General features: G+C 41.6%; 1 protein-coding gene across 1 annotated transcript in view; it reads right to left on the minus strand.

The window, feature by feature from the left end:
- Positions 1-7086, minus strand: part of TMEM161B (transmembrane protein 161B) — a 74782-nt gene extending 67696 nt beyond the window's left edge. Inside the window, exon 1 of the mRNA XM_061424355.1 lies at positions 7004-7086. Within this exon, the coding sequence (XP_061280339.1) occupies positions 7004-7006 (3 nt within the window). The 5' untranslated portion in view covers positions 7007-7086. The remainder of the gene's footprint in view (positions 1-7003) is intronic.
- Positions 7087-15491: the final 8405 nt, after the last annotated feature.

A 15491-nucleotide genomic window follows, 5' to 3' on the forward strand; every position in this document is an offset into this window, starting at 1 on the left:
AAGTTCCTCTAGCTATAGTTTTTCCAGTAGTCATGCATGGATGTGAGAGTTGGACCACAAAGAAGGCTGAGCACTGAAGAATTGATGCTTTTGAACTGTAGTGCTGGAGAAGACTTTTGAGAGTTCCTTGGACTGCAAGATCAAACCAGTCAATCTTAAAGGAAATCAGTCCTGAATAATCATTGGAAGGACTGATGCTGAAACTGAAACTCCAATACTTTGGCCACCTGAAGCAAAGACCTAACTCATTAGAAGAGACCCTGATGCTGGGAAAGATTGAAGGCAGGAGGAGAAGGGGACGACAGTGGACGAGATGGTTGGATGGCATCACCGACTTGAAGGATATGAGTTTGAGCAAGCTTGGGAGAGGACGAAAGACAGGAAAGCCTGGTTTCCTGTCCATGGGGTTGCAAAGAGTCAGACATGACTGAGTGAGTAAACAAGAACAGGGCAAGTTGGTGTTCAAAAATCATAACAGGAAAATAATAAATTCTCTCTTAAAAAACGAACACTTTAGAATATGTTCTGAGTTTCTAAAATCAACTATATTTGCTTTAAGTTTTTATCCCAGAGCAAACAAATTATCTAAAAAGTGGACAGAGACCAAAGCATAAATCAGTCTCAAGAATCAACCTTCAACCAACTAAATGCTAATCAAGAGAACAGTATCTACTATTATTTGAACTAAGCCTCTTTTGGAAAGGAGTGAAGTGGAGGAAAAGTCGGAGAATTGAGAAGAGACCCAAATCTCTGCCACCATGTGGCAAACTGATGAAACCTGACCAGAAACCACCCTTCAAATTGCACATTCTGAGCCATAAAACATTTAACAAATGTAAAAGGATAGAAATCATACAATGTCTGCTCCAATAAGAGAAAATAACTAGAAAATCTCAAAACACACAGAGCCCCAACAACACATTTCTAGGTAACACATGAATCAAAGAAGAAATCAAGAGAAAATATATGAACTAAATGAAAATGAAAACACAACTTATCAAATTTTATGGGATGCAGCAAAAGCTGTGCTTAAAGGGAAATTTATAGCACTGAATACATGTATTAGAAGGGATTTTAAATCACTTAAGGCATCACCTTATGAAGCAAGAAAAAGGGCAAATTAGATCCAAAGTACGCAAAAGAAAAGAAATAGTATGAATTATCTTCAATGGAACTGAAAAGAAGAAATCAACAGAGAAAAATCAATGAAACCAAAAGTTGGTTCTTTGAAAAGATCTATAAAATCAGTAAATTTCTAGCCCTATCAAGTAAGGAAAAAACAGAGGACATAAATTATTAATATCAGAAATGACAGGGGGGATATCACTATAGATCCACAGACATTTAAAAGGATAATAAAGAAGCACTATGAACAAGTTTATGCTCACAAATTTTATAACCTAGATGAAATGAACCAATTTCTGAAAGATACAATTTGTCCAAACTTATACAAGAAACAGACAATGTAAACAGGCCTATATCTACTAAGAAACTAAATCAATAATAACCTTCCTAAACAAAAAGCATCAGGCCCAGTAGGGTACACTGCTGCTTTTATCAAACATTTAAGGAAGAAATTATACCAAGTCTCTACGATCTCTTTCATCAGAGGATAGAAGCAGAGAGAACACTTCCTAACTCATTCTAAGAGCAGTACCCCAATACCAAAATCAAGCAAAGGATTACAAGGAAAAACAAAAAGCTACAGACCAATATCTCTCATGAACATAGATGCAAAAACCCTAAACAAAAGACCAAGAAATCAAAATCCACAATGTATGAGAAGAATTATACACTGCAACAAAGTGGAATTTATTCCAAGTATTTGAGGCTAGTTCAACAATCCAAAATCCATTAAAGTAATCTAACACATCAACAAACCACACGTATGATTATCACTCAGCACAAAAACCTCAATATCCCTATCAAAGTTTCTAATGGCTGCATTAGAGTTCCTTCAAAGTGCTTTCAGGACCACAAGTTTGAGACTTAATTGTAAAACTCATTAAAAATTAAATTATGAGACTCCACTCCCTCAATAAGGCAGCCCAGATAAGCATTTATATCAAGCATCACAGGTGAATCCTATGTGAACTTAAATTGAGAGTTAGTGTCCTAATTATTAAGAATTAGTGTCCTTACTCCTTGGAAGGAAAGTTATGACCAACCTAGACAGCATATTAAAAAGCAGAGACATTACTTTGCCAACAAAGGTCTGTCTAGTCAAGGCTATGGTTTTTCTGGTAGTCATGTATGGATATGGGAGTTGGACTATAAAGAAAGCTGAGCACAAAAGAATTGACGCTTTTGAACTGTAGTGTTGGAGAAGACTCTTGAGAGTCCCTTGGACAGCAAGGAGATTCAACCAGTCCGTCCTAAAGGAGAATAGTCCTGGCTGTTCATTGGAAGGACTGATGTTGAAGCTGAAACTCCAATACTTTGGTCACCTGATGTGAAGAGCTGACTCATTGGAAAAGACCCTGATGCTGGGAAAGATTGAGGGCAGGAGGAGGAGACGACAGAGGATGAGATGGTTGGATGGCATCACTGACTCAATGGACATGAGTTTGGGTAAACTCTGGGAGTTGGTGATAGATAGGGAGAAGGCCGGAGAAGGTAATGGCACCCCACTCCAGTGTTCTTGCCTGGAGAATCCCATGGACAGTGGATGGAGGAGCCTGGTGGGCTGCAGTCCATGGGGTCGCTAAGAGTCAGACACGTCTGAGCGACTTCACTTTCACTTCTCACTTTCATGCACTGGAGAAGGAAATGGCAACCCACTCCAGTGTTCTTCTTGCCTGGAGAATCCCAGGGACGGGGGAGCCTGGTGGGCTGCCATCTATGGCATCGAACAGAGTCGGACACGACTGAAGCGACTTAGCAGCAGCAGCAGCAGCAAGGAGGCCTGGAGTGCTATGGTTCATGGAGTCACAAAGAGTCAGACACGACTGAGTAACTGAACTGAACTGAGTGTCCTAATTTAACTTTTCAAAACTCAGTTGAAGCCACCTATTATGTGTGTCCATCCCCCCATCAGAATTTCTTTCCCCTGTGTTAATCATGTATTTGTAACTTTTAAAACATTATCTCTTCCCAACAGCCTTCTCCATTTCCCAAAAAGAAAACTCTCATTAACTCCAATTAAGGCAGAGATTCACAACTTTTTTTTTTAACAACCAACATACTGAGCAGAGTCCCAGCAGTAAAGTTACAACAGGATGCTACATAGATAAAATAAGCCATGAGGATTCCTACAATTCTAGGAGTTTGATCTACTTTTCCCCCACAATCAACCTAAATGGTGTAAAAATCTATTTAATTAAAGTTGGTCTGTAATATTCAAAAAGTATAGTAAAAACATAGCTTCATTCCTTTAGTAAATTTTCTATGGACTCTTCACCATTATGCAAACCAAGAACTTCCAGATACCCAAGCTGGGTTTAGAAAAGGAAGAGGAACCAGAGATCAAATTCCAACATTCACTGGATCACAGAGAAAGCTAGAGAATTTCAGAAAAACATCTACCTCTGTTCTATCGACCACGCCAAAGCCATTGACTGTGTGGATCATAAAGAACTGTGGAAAGCTCTTAAAGAGATGGGAATACCAGACCATCTTACCTGTCTCCTGAGAAACCTGTATGCGGGTCAAGAAGCAAGTCAGAACGCTATATAGAACAACTGACTGGTTCAAGACTGATAAAGGAGTATGATGGGGCTGTCTGCTGTCAGCTGCTTGGTTAATCTATACGCTGATGGCACCCCACTCCAGTACTCTTGCCTGGAAAATCCCATGGACAGAGGAGCCTGGTGGGCTGCAGTCCATGGGGTCGCTACGAGTCGGACGCGACTGAGCGACTTCACTTTCACTTTTCACTTTCATGCATTGGAGAAGGAAATGGCAACCCACTCCAGTACTCTTGCCTGGAGAATCCCAGGGACAGGGGAGCCTGGTGAGCTGCCGTCTATGGGACTGCACAGAGTCGGACATGACTGAATCGACTTAGCAGCAGCAGCAGAACACATCATGATTAGTGAGTTACAAGCTGGAATTAAGATAGGCAGGAGAAACATCAACAACCTCAGATATATGGATGATACCACCCTAATGGCAGAAAGTGAACAGCAACTAAAGAGCCTCTTGATGAGGGTGAAGGAGAGTGAAAGAGCCAGCTTAAAACTAAACATTAAAAAAACTAAGATCATGGCATCTGGCCCCATTACTTCATGGCAAATATAAGGGGAAAAGGTGGAAGCAATGACAGATTACAGGACTTCTCTGTAGCTCAGACAGTAAAGAATCTGCCCAGAATGCAGCAGACCGGGGTTCAATCTCTGGGTCGGGAAGATCCTCTGGAGAAGGGAATGGCAACCCACTTTAGTACTCTTGCCTGGAGAATCTCTTAGACAGAGGACCCTGGCAGGCCAGTCTATGGGGTTGCAAAGAGTTGGACATGGCTGAGCGACTAACACTACTTACTACTACACTACACACTACTCCTAGTGACAGATTTACTCTTCTTGGGCTCTAAAATCACTGCGGATGCTAACTTCGGCCATGCAGTCGGAAGATGTTTGCTTCTTGGCAAGAAAGCTGCAACAGGCCTACTCGCCTAGACAGTGTGTTGAAAAGCAGAGGCATTACTCTGCCAACAAAGGTCCATACAGCCAAGGCTATGGTCTCCTAACAGTCACGTTCAGTTGTGAGAGCTGGACTGTAAAGAAAGTGGAACACTGAAGAACTGATGCCTTCAAACTATGGTGTTGGAAAAAGGCTCCTGAGAGTCCCTTGGACAGAAAGGAGATCAAATCAGTCAATCTTAAGAGAGATCAACCTTGAATACTCATTGGAAGAACTGATGCTGAAGTTGAAACTCCAGTATTTTGGTCATTTGATGTGAATAGCTGACTGGAAAAGGCCCTGATGCTAAGACTGAGGGCAAGAGAAGAGGCTATCAGAGGATGAGACGGCTGGATGGCATCACCGATGCAATCAACATGAACTTGGGCAAACTTTGAGAGATGGTGAAGGACAGAGAGACCTAGTATGCTGCAGTCCATGGGGGTCACAAAGAGTTGGACATATGAGGCGACTGAACAACAATTCATTTTCACAACATAAAAAAAAAATTACGAGTCAATACTCAGTATTTTTGATCTGGATCATGAGTTTATATTGATTAAGACAAAAAAATCAAGATGTAAAATAAAAAAGGCTCTGCTTTCCATTCTGTGATTTGGCCAAACATACTGACAAAAGATTCTAAGTATTACCTACTTGATATGTTAAAAAATGAAAAAGTGCCAAACTACTGCTACTTTAGGTAAATCACTGCCTCTTTCTAAACCTCAGATTTTTCCCTCTGTAAAATTGGGGCTTGGGGAGAGAGAGGAAGGTGGTTAGGCTAGTCATTATCTTTGGGTCATTCTAGTCCTTCTGTTCCTTATCTTTGTCTAATTTCACTGTACAAAGGGAAGAAAAAAGAAAAAACTCTTAATAATTACAAATTATACTATTCACTGAGGTTTAAAGAATACACACCCACTACTGCCTCAAGAGTCAAGAGGTTGGCTGATATAATTAGGAACCACATTATTTTGAAGTTCCTTTGTTTCACAATCCATTACATTTCTGTAAGTCATTCAAAAGTGAATTATCATACACAACTGAACAGTGTCAACATTTGACCCTGAAAAAAAATACGGCAAACTCCAAATTCCAAGGCAGAACGTCCTCCAGACGAGGATTTGAAGTAACGTGACAATTTTGAACCCGACCCCTGTGATACTGAAAAACAACAAAGGTTAAGAAATCCTTCCACCGCCACCTTTCTGGTAACAGCTTACTGCAAAGAACCAACAGTCTCCATAAGACTTAGGGAAGCAAGATGCAGGAATTGGCTGCCTGTGTGCTCCGTGGCATTTGAGTCTTTGCGGTTCCACGGACTAGAGCCCACAGGGCTCCTCTATACATGTGATTTTCCAGGCAATACTGGAGTGGGTTGCCATTTCCTCCTCCAGGGGATCTTCCTGACCTAGGGATCCAACCTGCATTCCCTGCACTGCCAAGAAGATTCTTTTACCACTGAGCCACTTGGGAAGCCCTGTAACAAGGCCAGACATAGCACCTGCAAATTACCATTCTTTGCTTTAAAAATGACTAGCTGAACCGCTTGTCCCCATAGAGCAACTGGAGCAAGATATTACCCAAACTCTGAAACAGGATACACCTCCAACAGTTTTTCCTCAGAAGTCTGGTCTAGGGGGTAAAACTTTCTCTGATATATAGTCCAATCATACTACCCTTTCATCTCACTTCCCCACACTCAGTTCTTTCTAGCCTTGTTTCCTCCTCCTCATAAAAGAAAACCCCTTTTGCCTAATATTTGAGGCTCTTACAGATCTTATGGTCAGGGTACTCTCCCTACTCCAACAGTTCCCTCGCCCACGCCCCTGCAACATTCCTTTCCAATCAAGACCCTCCTTATTCAGTCCAGACCTTTTTTTATCTTTGAGACCTTTTCCAATTTCCCAAGGGCCAAGTCTGAAAGATAAACTGACTTGGCCGTTTCTTTAGTGACACGTGTTGATCCTTTATAAGAAGGGGAGGTATTGGGTCCACCCGGAAAGGCCAGGAGGATTTCTGAGATCTGAAGTTCTTGGCCACTGCCCTACAGCTGAGAGGAGGGAGGAGGTGATCAACCGGGCAAGGTCAACTCTGGGACCACCTGACCCTACGGCCGTCCACAGTGAACGGGGCCATGAATATTCTGACCACCTATTTCGAACTCCTGGACAGATCCAGCGGCTGGGCTGGGCTGACGTCGCTTCCTCGGGGGCCCCAGCGCCCCGGGGAAGGTGGTAAGGTCCTGCCCTACCGCTCATCTCATTGCTCCCGCCCGCTCCATCCTCAGCTGGCCACCCGGCCGGCTTCCCTGCACAGGACCTCCTGGCCCCGTCTTCCCCCGCACTGCTCTCACTCTAGCCCTCACAGGAGGACTCACCATGGCGCCAAGGAAAGATCGTGGACCCGACGCCCAGGAGTACACCGGGGTCGTCCTGGACCTCCCCTCCCAACCCTGCAGCCGGGAGCCACTCGACACCGCGAGGGAGAGAATCTTCCGGCTCGGCCGGAAGTTCTGCTCGGCGGGACAGGAAGTCCCTCCCCTCTGCCGAACGCCGGCGACCCCACGCCACGCAGATGTGAGGCGACGCAGGACGTCCTCTATTGCCACTTCCGTGGGTGCTAGGTTAGAGGCCGGGGGCGGTGCTGACCTTGAGAGCACGGGGTTGGGGGAGGCGCAGGCGCAGCGCAGGTAGGTGGGTGGGCGGCGCGCTTGTGCGGCGCCTGCGAGGATCCGGAGGTAGATTGGGTGGTGTGGGCCCTACTAGGTGATGGAGATACAGGTTCGTGGACACGGGGAGAGTCGGCTCCAGACCCACCGGATTTCGCTCGGAAGAAAACCCCGGTTAAGCCGCGCTCTTGCTGAGACGACGTGGAAAGTGCCTTAGCTCAGCCACGCCCTTTCTTTCTCTTTCTACCTTCTCATTTTTCTGGCCGTCCCTTCTGGGAGACTCCGAATCCTTACAGACCCGTCTCTGCGTCGACTCTGCTCTCTGCTTTGTGGGTCCTCCATCTCTATCCTTCCTCAGGGCAGTGGAATTTGATCGTGAGACGTTTCTGCACTGTTCAGATACCAGCCGAAGTCAGAACTACATCTACCAAGAGCAGAGAAACTGGCAAGAGAATTCTGCCTATTTAATATATTCCAATATGGACGATTTCCTTTTAGATTAAAAAATATCCATCACCAAACTTTCGAATTCCATGTAATATTGTGTTCCCCCCTCCCCCAAAGACAACTTCCATATACCTTCAAAATGTTGTGTTGTTAAGTGTACCTGTCAACTCTCTCCTTTTGTTTGGTTAGTGACAGACTTACAGAGGAGTACTATTAACCCAGAAATTCATCTCACCACTTAGGGGTCCTTGCTTAAGTCCTGACTGTATCTGCAGTTTCATCTATGGGATGTCTTTTTGCCTTAGGGTCTAGTTTTGTTGGAAAAGCTGGAATTGGAACAGGAATCTAGGAGGCTTCAGAAGAACTCAAAGTTGGGTTGGCAAGGGTAGTTAGAGACGTTAAGTTTCACCCTCTTACCAAAGTCCCTGAAGAACATGATACCCAACCTAAACATGGTCGAAAGATCCTGGGAATCTTGAGAGTTCTGAGCCATCTGAAAGAAACATGCACAGGGCAGTTGCTTTATATTAGTTTTCACTTTAAATTTTATTTATTGGGGAATGTATAGTGTGACAAGATACAGAAATCCTAAGTACTAACATTGGAAACAGGTGGAGGTGGCTGGGAAATATTTTGTGAAACAGGTCCTATTGAGGACGAATCCAGAACTTCTCGGAGGGTTCCTCTTCTGCTGTTTGGGACAAGGTTGTAAACAGACAAGCCCCTGGGGATCTGCAGATGGTAACTGTGGGAGAGAGGAATTGGAGTCTGTCGACTGGGGTGTCTGTGGAAAGCAGCTGCTATCCTTAGGGAGGGAAAGGTGGAGGAGGGAAATGGCTATAAGTCTATCACTGACAACACATCCCATGAAGTCTTACTCTCATTTCTGACGCTGTGAGTTTTACTGTGCTAGACCTGGCAGCCTCGTTGAGGTTCACAAAGCATCACCTATGTGGCAATAAGACTGAAATTATTAGGGTGGAATTTATTGCTGCCAGAATAAAACCAGGAAAGAAAATCACAGTCATTATTCATTATCTGCTAATCATTTTTAATAGATCATGTGACTCTATGTTCCTTATTTGGTGTAGAGCAAGTTGATAAATAACTCTTAGTTAATATCCTTGAATGTTCCTAATTCTCTTAGTGTGAAAAATCTGTTACAAGCAGTGTTTTTTTTTATAAGATTAAAAGGCATGCATGTTTTAAGGTTGCAACAGTTATAATGTTGCGTAAGGTTGCAAGCCTTGGAGAAGAGGAATTTACCTACTTCCGTTACTTAAAATAGATGAGTCTTTGACAGAGGAACAAAAAAGGGAAGGATGAAAGAGGAACAAAGATGTGGATGATGGAGATTAAGAAGAAATTTGGTCATTTCTGGCAAGGAAGTTAGGAGTCCAATCTTTGATAAAAAATCAAAGTTGCTCACTATTCAGGCTTTGTGATGAGTTGTCCTGAGTAAGGACTGTTCTCCGATATTTAAGAACACCAACAAATAGTTATCTCCTCCAACACCTCCACCTGTCTGGAACATTTCCAAACATTAAGACCTATCCTTTTTTCAAAGTCCAGCTCCATACTCTTTGCAAAATGTTTTCCAGATTAGCTCCTGTAAGAAATTTCTGCTGCTTTTTCTTTAATAAATGTAATGACTTATGCTTATGCAGTCAGTGCCTTTGTAATCTCCACACCTCCCTGCAACGTATACTGTTTTCCTAATTAGAGATAAAGGCCTGGGACCGTTTTGTGTTGCCCACCCTCTTCCCCTTGAGAAATACCATTTAAATGAATGTTGTAGACCAAAATCACTTCAGTTAAACTGCGCTTAAAATGATTTATGAACAAAAATGTTAGTTGTAGGAATACTAATCATGATTTTTAAAAAGTAGGAACAATCTTTAACAATTAGAGATTGGTCAGTTCTGTCATATGCACTTAGTGGTGTATTATCTAGCTATTTTTTAAAAGCCATTAAGCTAGTCTTTCTAATGGAAAATGTGACCAGTGTGATTGCTTTGATGTGAAAAACTGAGTATAAAACAAAGAGTAAAAAAGGAAGTAACCAAAATATATAAATCATCATTACTGGAATAACCACTCTAAAACAACTGTAAGAAGGTAATTTTTTTTAATTCAATTTTTTACTTAGAAGTGGATGAAAGGGGCCTCTCCCCCTCCCCCCATAAAAAACTTATGTTTTATAACATTCACCTATATTACTCTCACCTTTCTAATGTGGGAAAAACATACAAACAAACATGTTCTTCAGAAGTGTATTGCAACTTTTTAGTAGTTCAGTAGCCTTCCTTTGAAGCTTTTATTTACTTGTTTTTATAGTTATATCTAAGACTATACTACATGTCTGACTTACTGGTGGAAAAACTCCTACAAATTTTACACATTACATAGCGCGTACTTTCAGGGGTCACTACCATACATAAATGGGATCTTGATATCATTTGGTACTTTTGGGATCAGGAAAGTCTTTAAACAGCCAGGGGCTTCCCTGGTGGCTCAGATGGTGAAGAATCCGCCTGCAATGCAGGAGACTGAGGTTCGATTCCTGGGTCAGGAAGATTCCCTGGAGAAGTAAATGGCAACCCACTCCAGTACTCTTGCCTGGAGAATTCCATGGACAGAGGAGCCTGACAGGCTCTGGTTCATGGGGTCGCAGAGAGTCGGACACGACTGAGTGACTAACACTTTCACTCTTTGAACAGCCACCACCAAGACCAATAAAACTGTAAGAAAGGTTTAAAACCTAAACTGATTTTATTCATTCTTTAAATATTTATTGAGTATCTACTGTGTCCCAGTCACTGTTCTAGACTTGGGGAAACTGTGGTAAATAGAGCAGACATGTTCCCTACTACATTTTAGTGATAATAGACCATAAATAAACTGTAAGATTGTGCTGCTGCTGCTAAGTCACTTCAGTCATGTCCGACTCTGTGGGACCCCATAGACGGCAGCCCACGAGGCTCCCCCGTCCCTGGGATTCTCCAGGCAAGAACACTGGAGTGGGTTACCATTTCCTTCTCCAATGCACAAAAATGAAAGTGAAGTCGCTCAGTCGTGTTTGACTCTTAGCGACCCCATGGACGGCAGCCCACCAGGCTCCTCCATCCATGGGATTTTCCTGGCAAGAGTACTGGAGTGGGTGCCATTGCCTTCTCCAATAAGATCGTGCTAGGTAGGGAGTTAAAATGGGTGAATAATTTAGAATAGGTGACTAAAGAAAACCTCTAAAAGAGTGTTATTTACACTTCTATTTGACAGGAGAATCCAGCTTTGCAGAAATTGGGGAAACAAATGCTTGCAGAGGGGACAAAAATGCAAAACCCAGAGGCATGAACTATCTTGGAATATCTTAGGGATCAAAAAAAGGCCTGCCTGGTTGAAGCATAGTGACTACAAGAAGAGTAAGTTTGCAGGTAGGAAAGAGCAGTTAAAAGCAATTGAAAGCAACCATAATTTAGATTTTATTCTAAGTGTTTTTACATTTTTACTTGCGTTATATGCACAAATTTATTTTTTAAATCTAATTTGATAATATTTTTGTAATTAAAGGGTTTAGTTGACTTATATGCAATACTATTAATATACATGGAATTAAATGTATCATTATTTGCTATTTGTCCCATCTCTCTTTTATTGAGTTTCTCCTTTTTTTGCCTTCTTTTAGATTATCTTTTGTTATTCCATTTCTTCCACACCATAAGCTTATGTATTATTTAGTAATTTATATGACACATCTTCCTAGACAATGTAAGGACTCAAGAACACATCATTTACTGCCTCACTGCATGTTATATACATTGTGTCTACTTAATATATATTTCCTTAAGGCATTATATGATTAATATGTGTTTATATTTACTCAAATATTTACTTGTTGTACTTTATGACTCCTTGAGTTTCTAAGCTTCTATCTGGCATCTTATTTCTTCTTCCTGAAGAACAAGTTTTAGTATCTCCTTTGTACATGGGCTGGAGATAAATTCCGTTTTTGTATCCTGAAACTTATTTATTTCACCTCATTTTCAAATAACATTTTTGCTGAATTAGCAGCTACTGTATTTTATCATTTCAAAGATATATTCCATTGCTTTTGGCTTCCAAAAAATTTTTTTGAGAAATAATGTTGGTTTTATTTTTGCCCCTTTAATCTTTTTCCCTTTGGCTGTTTATAAGATGTCCATCTTAAAATTGAAGCAGTTTTATTACAATGTAACTAAACGTTTTTGTCGGAGAAGGCGATGGCACCCCACTCCAGTACTCTTGCCTGGAAAATCCCATGGGTGGAGGAGCCTGGTGGGCTGCATTCCATGGGGTCGTGAAGAGTCGGACACGACTGAGCGACTTCACTTTCACTTTTCACTTTCACGCAGGAGAAGGAAATGGCAACCCGCTCCAGTGTTCTTGCCTGGAGAATCCCAGGGATGGGGGAGCCTGGTGGGCTGCTGTCTATGGGGTCCCACAGAGTCGGACACAACTGAAGTGACTTAGCAGCAAATGTTTTTGTATTTTTTTTAAATAGAATTTGTTTTCTTTTTGAGTTTGTAGTGCTTTTTGAAACTGGGGTCTCATGTCTTTCCTGCTTTGGAAAGTTCTCAGCTCTCATCGGTTATTGTTTCTGCCCTACTTCTTTGCCCTCTCCTCTCCTGGTACTCCACTTAAATGTATAATATATTCGATCATTTCAATTTATCCCTTATGTTCCACTTATTTGTCGCTGTGGTTCATTTTAGATAATTCTTACCTGTCATTTCATTCTTCTCTAATAGTCTCTAAACTATTAAACTTAATTTATTGAAACATTGACTTCAGTTATTATGTTTTTGGTTGTTATCAGTTCAAGCATTTCTCTTTGGTTCTGTTTTATAGTTTTCCTGTTAGCTATCCAGTAATCTATCTCATTCTGGTCTTTTATTTTCTCAAACATATTAAGCATAACTACTTTAAAACTCACGTTGAGTGGCATTGGGATCTGCTGTTACCAGAAACTTCTTATTTCTTCATTGTGTGTGTTATCATATTATCTTATTTACTTTTATGTATTTTTGTTTATTTTATATCTTTTTGTTTATAAAGTTTTGTTAATTTATGTTATGTTATTTTTGTTTAAATGCCAGAACTAGTGAAGGAAACTATACTTTGAGGTTTAGGATGTTGATAGGAAGGATTTATGTCTCCTGGCAGAGGTTCTGGCCACTAGTAATCCAGAATCACCCTAGTGTGGTTAGACGATTGGAAGGTCTGCTTCTAGTTCAAACTTTTGCCTCAGTATAGACGTTTGAGATCGCAACTTGAAGCCTGTAGAGTTAACCAGGGCAGTCTCTGAAATCCAGTCTTTGTCTAACTCACTGAGTTAATCAGAAGCTCTGTTCAGCTTCTCAACCATCTTCTCAAGAATCAGCAGGTACCCCAGATAAGCTATTATAAATGCTGGGTTCAACAACTCTGGGATTTTCTTTCTCTGGATTTTCTACTACCTCATTAGCTCTCTCTGATGCCTTCAGATATGTGTTTTATATTTTGTCCAGCTTTTTGAGTTCTCAGAAGAAGGACCACAGGTATACCTTGAAGATATTGTGGGTTCGGTTCCAGGTCGCAATAAAGCAAATACCACAATAAAATGAGTCACATTATTTGTTTCTCAGTGGCTTAAAATTTATGTTTACACTATACTGTATTAAGTGTGAAATAGCATTATGTCTTAAAAAATAATCTACAGTCCTTAGATTATTGTTTATATTTAGTCATAATATTAATAAGCATTATTAATATTTAAAGGAATATTACTATCCCTTTAAAAATACTCTATTGCCAAAAAATGCTAATCTTCATCTGAGTCTTCAGTGAGTTGTAATCATTTGGCTGGTGGAGGGTTTGAAATATTTTGAGAATTCTCAAATTTGACACACAGACATGAAGTGAGCAAATGCTTTTGGAATAATGGTACCAAGAGACTTGCTCAATGCAACATTGACACAAACCTTCCATTTGTAAAAAAAAAAAAAAAAAAAAAAAAAACATAGTATCTGTAAAGCACAACAAAGAATCAGTGGAAAAGAATCTGCCTGCCAATGCAAGAGACATAGAAAGTATGGCTTCAGTCTATGGGTCAGGAAGATCCCTTGGAGGAGGAAATGGCAACCCGCTCCCTTATTCTTGCCTGGATAATCCCATGGACAGAGGAGCCTGACAGGCTACAGTCCAAGGGGTCCCAAAGTGTCAGACACGACTGAGCACGTGCACACACTTAACACTATACAGAAAAAATCGGTTCCAGGTGAGTTAAAAGATTTAAATGTGAAAAGAAAACCTATTAAACCTTTAGAAGACAAGATGGTGAGATATCTGTATGCCCTTGTGGTGTGTGTGTATGTGCTCAGTCGCTAAGTCGTGTCTGACTCCATGGACTGCAGCCTGCCACGCTCCTCTGTCCATGGAATTTCCCAGGCAAGAATTTTGGATGGCTTGCCATTTTCTTCTTCAAGGGATCTTCCCAACCCAGAGATCAAACCATCTCCTGCATTGGCACGTGGGTTCTTTACCACTGAGCCACCAGGAAAGCACCATGCCCTTCAGTCGTGTCCAACTCTTTGTGACCCCATGGACTGCAGCACGCCAGGCTTCCCTGTCCATTGCTAACTCCCAGAGTTTACTCAAACTCATGTCCTTTGAGTATGTGATGGCATCGAACCATCTCATCCTCTGTCGTCCCCTTCTCCTCACACCTTCAATCTTTCCCAGCATCAGTGTCTTTTCCAATAAGTCAGTTCTTCTCATCAGGTGGCCAAAGTATTGGAGTTTCAGCTTCAGCATCAGTCCTTCCAATGAATATTCAGGACTGATTTTCTTTAGGATTGACTGGTTTGATATTGCAGTCCAAGGGACTCTCAAGAGTCTTCTCTAACACCACAGTTCAAAAGCCGTGCCTTTATACTAGGTAAATGCAAAATCTATTTTAAAAAATTACATTCAGATACATTACTTTGCCAACAAAGGTCCATCTAGTCAAGGCTATGGTTTTTCCAGTGGTCATGTATGGATGTGAGAGCTGGACTGTGAAGAAAGCTGAGCGCCAAAGAATTGATGCTTTTGAACTGTGGTGTTGGAGAAGACTCTTGAGAGTGCCTTGGACTGCAAGGAGATCCAACCAGTCCATTCTAAATGAGATCAGTCCTGGGTGTTCTTTGGAAGGACTGATGCTAAAGCTGAAACTCCAGTACTTTGGCTACCTCATGCGAAGAGTTGACTCATTGGAAAAGACTCTGATGCTGGGAGGGATTGGGGGCAGGAGGAAAAGGGGATGACAGAGGATGAGATGGCTGGATGGCATCACCGACTCGATGGACGTGAGTTTGAGTGAAATCCGGGAGATGGTGATGGACAGGGAGGCCTGGCGTGCTGCAATTCATGGGGTCGCAAAGAGTCGGACACAACAGAGCAACTGAACTGAACTGAACATTTTAAAAACTCTGTTCAGAAGACCTCATAAGCCCTTGGAGTAGTAGTTAATTTCAGTTAGGTATAGGAAATGTACACAATGAGCCTGAAACATTTTGTTGTTCTATTTAGGAAGGAAACTGTCATAGTCTACCAGGATCACATCAAATGATTCAGGAGCCAACTGAAAAGCATTCCTCTGGCCAGAGATGGAATGAATGAGTATCAATAAGGACACGCAGGTTTATAGGAATCCTGAAATCCCCTCGAGTGCACACTGGAACATACCAAATGC

This window comes from Bos javanicus, chromosome 7, assembly GCF_032452875.1.
Source record: "Bos javanicus breed banteng chromosome 7, ARS-OSU_banteng_1.0, whole genome shotgun sequence".
In the NCBI taxonomy this organism is placed as follows: Eukaryota; Metazoa; Chordata; class Mammalia; order Artiodactyla; family Bovidae; genus Bos; species Bos javanicus.